This window comes from Numenius arquata, chromosome 12, assembly GCF_964106895.1.
Source record: "Numenius arquata chromosome 12, bNumArq3.hap1.1, whole genome shotgun sequence".
In the NCBI taxonomy this organism is placed as follows: domain Eukaryota; kingdom Metazoa; phylum Chordata; class Aves; order Charadriiformes; family Scolopacidae; genus Numenius; species Numenius arquata.
This window is the reverse complement of record NC_133587.1, coordinates 14,346,940-14,354,576: the sequence shown is the minus strand read 5'-3', so window position 1 is coordinate 14,354,576 and position 7,637 is coordinate 14,346,940. Positions and strand designations below refer to the sequence as shown.

The window sequence follows — 7,637 nt, the reverse complement described above, 5'->3', positions numbered from 1 at the left end:
CTACAGCTTCTCTGGGCAACCTGGGCCAGGGTCTCACCACCCTCACAGCAAAGAATTTCTTCCCCAGATCTCATCTCAATCTCCCCTCTTTCAGTTTAAAACCATTCCCCCTTATCCTACGGCTCCCCTCCCTGGTCACGAGTCCCTCCCCAGCTTTCCTGGAGCCCCTTTAGGGACTGGAAGGGGCTCCAAGATCTCCCCGGCGCCTTCTCTTCTCCAGGCTGACAGGGAAGGGCCAGGCGAGTCCGTGGCGGTGGCCCACTACCCTGCTGTCCCGCAGCAGCCTTCCCATGACCCTGCCGACTGATGGCGACCTCTCCTCCTCCTTCCCGCCATGCCCCGCGGCGCCTCTGCGCACGCGCCCCGTCCCCCCGCGGGAGCGAACTACACTTCCCAGCGCCCCCCGCGGCGACGCAGTGCGCGTGGGCCCCGGGCGGGGGCGCTGCGGGGCGCCCCTCGCGCCGCTCCGTACAAAGCGGCGGGGGGAGGGGGCGCTTCCTGTTTGTCTCCGGCCGAGCGGAGGAACGGCCATGGCGGCGGCAGCGGCGGCGGGGGGCTCCGGGCCCGGCGGGGGGGGCCGGCGTGGAGCCCGCACGGCGGCCATCAACACCACCACCAACATCCTGGCGCAGCTCCGGCACGGGCAGCTCAGCGGCTGCGGCCTGACGCGGGGGGCGCAGGTATGGGATATGGGGGCGGGGGGAAGGGGGCGCTGACTGGGCCCGGGCAGAGCCCTGAGCTGGGGCTCCGGGCTGGTGGAGGCCTTGCCGCACCTCCTGCCCACCCCAAGCCCACCCGGCCGGCCTCGGGCCTGCAGACCCGCCTGGCAACCCGGTCCCGCAAGGCCCCGCTCCGTGGAGGGTTGGGAGTGGGTGTTTGCCGGCTTTGGCGGCCCCTCGGCGGGGCTGAGCACCGGCCTCAGCCTCTTAGGCCTCTCTTGGAGCTCTGAGGCTGGGAAGAGCCCGGCCGGCCTAGCGGGGCCTGCCGCCAGGTCTGCTTGGAGGCAGCCTCTGGTGAAGCCGCCTCTCTCTATCCGGAGTCGAGCGCTCTCGGGGGCTCCCCGGCCTCCTCTGCCCGCCTGGGTAGGGCCCTTGCACCGGAGGGGTGGCCCTGCAGCCTCATGCGGTGGGGAGGAAGGATTCCTCTGTGCCTTCGTGCTCCTTCTCCCTCCCCATCCTGCATCTCCCTGTAGAAAGACTGTGGAGTGGGACGAGCAATTGCCATGCTGTAAAAGAGCCATCCTTCTTCTCGCTTTGGTTGGTGATAGAGGTTGTGGCTTTCTCCTGCAAAGAAAGGAAGCTCTGCTTGGAACTATAACGATGCAGCATCAAAATTTAAGCATGTTTGATTGACAAAGGCAAGCTGTATTAGTGCTCAGGAGACTTTTTAGCTCTGAAATGGGGTAGGCATTGCGCTGGTGGTTTTCCATGAAACTATTCCAGTTCTGTTTCCAATTTGTCATCTTTCCCAGTTGATGATGCTGGGAAATACTGAGGAATGAAATCAGCTCATTAACCTAAGCTTGTGCCTATCGTGTGCTTATGCTGGCTTTTTTAAGGAGCTGCTCATGGATAATGGACTATTCGTTTCTTTTTATGAAGACTAATTGGCATTTATTTTATGGATTAAATGCGAAATGGTTCAAAGACTTGGAAACTGAATCATGGGATAAAGAACTTGCATTCAGGTGGTGATTTATTGAGCTTAGGTATCTTAAAAGACTTGAAATGGGATAAAAAAAATGGGATTTCTTTAAATAGCTTTCACTAGTGCAGGCAACAGTATTTTCCTTGATTAATAAAGATTCTGAGTAATTACTAATACACTACTTAGTATTTCATGCCTTGCTCTGTAGGTGAGATAGTTAAAAGAGCAGGAGGTGATTTCTAACAGCTCTTTTGTCCTTATTGTACTGCTTGCTCCGATACTAGTTTGGTTAATACTTAAGAAAAGCAAATAATTTGCATGAATTTAAACCTGATCTTGTCTCTTTTGAAGGAAGTTATTTCTGTGGGATTGTTCTAGGAGTGTATTTCATACAGCATGTAGACAAAGCGGCATGTTGTCTCAGTAACTTGTCTGTCCACCTCGACGCTGCTGCTGGCTCACTCCCCCACAACTATAATGATTTAAGTCAGATAAACCTGTAACGACATTGTGCGCACACGTAATCTGTTAGGATGGTACCTCCGCTCTGGGCTTTGGTTCGCTTGAGAAATGCAGTTGTACCGGGTTTTAATTTGGGGCTTTTCTGAATTGTTGGAATTAACTGCTGAAGCAAATAACCAGATTTTTACAGTAATCGAGGAAACTTCTGCTAGTTACATCCTCCTCCTCATAACGTCCAAGTTTGAGGTGGTTTTTTTTTTTGTTGCTGGGGTTTTATTTGTTTGCTTTGTTTTACTTTTCGAATTTCAGTATCACTGTGCTGCCCTGAAAGATTTAAAACTCGGATGCCTAGGGCTCACAGCACGTCTTAAATGTTGTAGGAAAACATTTTTCAATCGTTTAGACTAAAGGGGGTGGGGAACAACTCCCTGAATGATTTTGAACTTTGTAAATTGCATGTCTCTGTACTTTTACCTTGAAGCATTTTTTTGTTTGTTTGTAGGTGATCTAAATAGAAAACACTTTGATGTAACTTTTGAAGAAGTACGAGGTGGTTTTGGGTGCTCCTCTCTCTTAATTTTTTATCAAATTGTTTATGCTTTTCCTGCAGTTGACTCCTCAGCAGCAGTGAGGTAGCCCTTGCTTAAGTTTCTCAACTCATATGTTCCTGAAAAGCCCAAGAGCAGATCAAGTTTCCAAGCTGCTGTGTTGGGCTCTAGAAGAACAAGTCAGGAGAATGTCCTTTGAGCTTGCTGTTCCCCCTCTATTGCAGGGAAGTTTTGGGACTGTACTGCTGGTGTCCCATGAGGAAGAGAAACCCTTTTCGAGATCTTAATTCAGAGAGATTGGGAAACACCGTTCCTTGCTGTGGTGCCTGCGCTCTGAGTAGTGTTCTCTCACAGTGTTGTCACTGTGTTTCAGCGTCTGAGCTCTGGGAGACAATTAGTACCCTTCTGTAGGCAGCAGTGGCATTTATTCTGAAACAAAGCTTTGCGTGCTATTTTTAGGTGATCTCAAGACCTGTTTTTGTATGAGGAAGGCAGGGGCTTATCTTTGAATCGGTAAGGATAATTGTTGACAGGGCTACACCTGAAGGTTCATCAGCCTGATCTTACAGGGACATCAAAATATGTTTGACAGAAACAGCCACCTGAATATCTGGCAGTTTTGAGGCCAGCTAAGGCTCCGAAACCCGGATCCTTGTGTGTTCTTGCTGTACTCGCCTACCAGGAGCCATAGCTTTCTTGCCAGCTGGTCTCTTTGCTTTATTATTAATACTAAGTAGGTTGATGGATAAAGCAGATTTCAGTAGATATTGCCATTATCTGTTCTCGTAGCCATTTTAGCCATATTGCTATCATCAGCTGCTGCCCTGGATGCCAGCCTCAACCATTGCTATCAAATTGCATAACCTTGTGTCAGGGTTTGCCCTAGCGCTGAGCACAGAACGAGTGGAAAAGGGGCTTTTCACGTATTGGTAAGCCAGAAGCAGACCAACTTTCCAGAATTGACACGTATTTTTGTAACAAGGAAGAATATTGCTGGTGAACTGGCTGGTGTGTAGCCCCTCTCCTGGCACAGCTGTGCTGGGTGCACACGGGCACAGCAAGTAAGACCTGACGGGGTTTATCCTGCGGTTCCTTGAAGGCAAAGGAACATTTTGGCTCAGCTGATGAAGCTCAGATTCCCTTAGCAAGAGGGCACGCACTTCATCTGCTGCAAGCCAACTGTGAAAAGCACGTATATAACATGAAACCAGATGATATTTAGGTGCAGCTGTGTGAATCCCTGGAGACAGAGCAGTGTAATAACAGACTAACCAGTGATTTGTTGCCAAACCAGTGTGCCTCTGGTGCAGTCCCAAGAGCAGATTGTCAGCGCCGGTCTCACTCTCTCAGGATTGCCAAAGTTTAGCTGAAATGATCAGAAAGGAAAAAAAGAGCCTGTTTTTCCAGCTGTATTTCATGATCTGCTCTCCCTAGGAATAGATGCTTCCCTTAGCAGGACGGTCCCTTTCCACTCTGGGGAAAAAAAAAAAAAATCTCTCTGTGGAAGGCAAACGTTTTCTGCCTCAGACATCCAGATTTCCAGCTCCTACCGTTACAGGTTACCAGTAGTCTGTAGTAGTTTCCGATCTCTGAGAAAATAATTTGTTTTCTATTCAATTTTCTTTCCTCCTTACGACAGCACTACCAAAAAAAAAAAAAAAAAACCAAAACCAAAAAAAAACCCACATTCACGTGAATATAATCCACTTTAGTAGCTCTAATTGTATGGGTCTTAGCAGGCTTAGACCTCTTCAGTAGAGGACAGCCAGCGAGTATGGGAAAGCTTGGACACGCTTTTTATATAACTGGGACCGGAGCTCTGAAAATGCACAAAAGGTTTGGATTTCAGTGGTCTTATTTTGTGTGACTGAAGGTGAGTGGGAAGAAAACTCTTGTAGGTGTGATATTCCTTTCTCCTCTGCTTTTTCCTAGATATCCCTGTAGATCTTGCTTTCTTTCAAAATGAATTAAAGAAAGTTAGGTCGTTCCAAGGAGAAAGCAATCATTGAGAAGTTAATGTAATTTTACTTATTAGTTGATTTATTTTTTTTCCTGACAGTAAGATCATCAAAACAAACATTAGTAACTACTACCATTATCTGGCAGATTCTGTAGTGGTTTTGAAGAGCTGCTGGTATTAAAGATCTGTGTTGGAGTTGTTCTGCTCTCAGAAACGCTGCTGGGTTTTGAGATTCATGAGACTTGTTCTTTGTCTTGGTAGACTTGGGGTGAGTAGAGCAGTGGTTTGGGAGTCATGGGGATAGTTAGACCTGGCTAGAAGCTACCATGGCAGGTTTTATCCTAGGACACCGTGTCCTTGGGTTCATGCCTGGCTTTTGGGTCAGCAGGAGAAAGGATGGCAAGGTCCATCCAGGGTTGCGGAGGGTGGAGGAACAGTAGTTATGGGAAACTTGATCTGCGCTTCAAAGAATCCAGGAGCTGCAGAGAGGCTGGAAATAGGTGCTTTTACGTGGACTTCTCCCAGTTTAACATCACCAGCAGTTTCTTTTTAGGAATAAAAATCTGGGGGCTCTGGCATGTTCTTGATCAGCTCTACGAGCGAAAGACCCAGCTGGTGCCTGGCCACGTTGTTTACTGCCCTGCAGCTGCGGGGCAGCTCTTCACAGCTTCTCCCTTAGAACGCCTTCAGAACTGCTACATAGGCCACAAGATGTGTTTCTGTTTCTATGCCCTTGTGTTAAAATGAAAGCTTGAAGGGGGGGGAGATCTTTTACCTTGGTTCCAGGCTTTTTTTTGGTGAAGAGCTGTGTGAGGAAAGAGAGAGCTTGGCCAGATTGGTGCTTGTTCGTTAGCGACCGAAAATGTAATGAAGAGCGGGGATGACGGGGCACTCCCCAAAATACTGAATAATCATTCTCCTGGCAGTCTGTCAGAGATGACTTCCTAAATTATTACTGTTCAAAGGAAAATTAAATATTTAATCGCATAAATATTAGTTTCCTGTTTTTTAGAGGTATGGCCTAAAAGGTTTGAAGGAAAGGATATGGAAAGGCTTTGATTTTATTGAAAATATGTAGGGACCATCTGCTTGCATCTGCTTCTTGAGATTCATAATCTTGTACCTCTTTTTCCTCTTAAGCTTTCAGAATATTTGAATATGTACTTCAGAAGCGGTCATGGAAAATACTGGGAATGGAAATTCTGCTTTTTTTTTTTTTTTAAAAGGACTTGCAATCTTAGCTTAATGCGTGATTGCAACAAAAAATTGGATTAAGAAAAATTACAAGTGACGTGTCATAGCTGTAAAGTCTATCACAGCATGAATTCAGTGCTGGAAAGGGGGTTTGGACACCCGAGTCACTATTTTTGCTTTTTGAAAGATCACAGAAAACACTTTTAAAACATTCTCCTGTGCTGAGCAAGACAGTGAGATGTTTGAAAGGTAAAATGCGAAACAAAGGCACAGTTTTACTAGAAAGCTGTTAACCCTTACTCTGGAGAACAAAGGGGAGGGTTGGCCCATGGTATTTCTGCTCCTGTCATGTGCGTCAGCGGCTACAGGGAGACGTGGGGATGTGTCACTGACCACAGCTTAGAAAAGCGGTGGAGACGGGGTTGGGAAAATAAGAGGTTTCCTTTGTAGGGCAATGAAAATTGTCACAACGCTGGAACGCAAATGGAAAGGAAAATCCTCACTGGAAGGGGAAGGGATTTGGAAGCAGTCATAACTACAAGAGATCTCAGGCCAGTAACAAATGGGACTGGTAGAAGAGACTTAACTGAAAAATAAAATTAATGAAAGGAAAATTGGTTCTGTTTTACCTCAACCCAGGATGCATGGGGAGGACCATCAGTAGCAAATACTATAGCAAAGTGGAGGGGGAGAACGGAAGGGGGAACTACACTGATCAAGGGATGGATTTAGGTAAATATTAACCCATAGCAATATAACTTACTGAAGATTTAGGTATTATTCATAGTTGTTTATTGATCATAATGCTAGTGGATGCTGGGGCGTTTTAAAAGGATTTATAACACAGGAGGATTAGAAAGAAATTTAAAAGACGTATTTAGATTTCTGTGTAGTGTCTTTGTTCAGCTCTTTGTATACTTTCAAGAAAAATTATCACAAAAGTAATTTAAACTCTAGTAGGAAAGTATTCCTGTGGTACCAGCTATCAGTCTTCTGAGTGATCTCCTGGGAGATCCTGGGCTCCAGTCCTTTGGGAGGCTTTAAAGAGAAAAACTCCTCGCTCTGCTCTGCCTTGTAGTCCTGGATAGGCTTGGTAACACATTTTTAACTCTTTACTTCAGTCCTTTCGAAAGTCTTTTACTTTGTTGTCTTCTAACACCATCAAGGTGTGACAGTTCCTAACCCCTGCACCCACGGCTTAGGTAAGCCCTTTCTTTCCATTGGTGCCATTTCCAGCTGGGCTTCTGCAACCTCCCCTTCTTGCTAGATAATATCTAATTTCTCAAGCTTTGTATGCAAGATTTCAGAGATTTTATCCAGAGCTATTCAGTGAATGAAGAAAATTTATGAGAAATCGGTGTTGGATTGGGTTTATCCAGCTCGGATGAGACCAAAAAAATGCTGGAGAGGGAAGGGGGCCCCAAAAGACCAAGTGCTAATTTTGATGACTATTCAATGTCTGCCGAAAAAGAGCAAGAAGGAAACAGATTTTGCTTATAAATGAAAACCGTTGACGAGCTGCTATTGCAGAAATCATGAGATCCAGTTTTTAACCAAAATGACTGTAAAGAAAGGCAGCTCCATACAATCTGATTGAATTCTAATCCCTCCACAGAATCCAAAATCTTTGCGTTGGCAAATACCGCCCCGCCACAATGGAAATATTCAGAGCCAGGGAAGCCTCATAAATACAGAATAGGGACCACAAGCTAGAGCTTGCAGTGAAACCAAAGACATGTATTAAATCAAAAGAAAGAAAAACTTATTTTTTTATTTTTTTTTTTTTTTTTGGAAAGCAGTTAAAAGAAGATGAGCGCAAGGAAACA

At 46.1% G+C, this 7,637-nt stretch overlaps 1 protein-coding gene across 1 annotated transcript in view; it reads left to right on the top strand.

Moving 5' to 3' along the window:
• The first annotated feature begins 530 nt into the window (after positions 1-530).
• TRPC4AP (transient receptor potential cation channel subfamily C member 4 associated protein) overlaps positions 531-7,637 on the top strand; it is a 40,332-nt gene continuing 33,225 nt past the window's right edge. The window contains exon 1 of the mRNA XM_074157597.1: positions 531-680. Within this exon, the coding sequence (XP_074013698.1) occupies positions 531-680 (150 nt within the window). The remainder of the gene's footprint in view (positions 681-7,637) is intronic.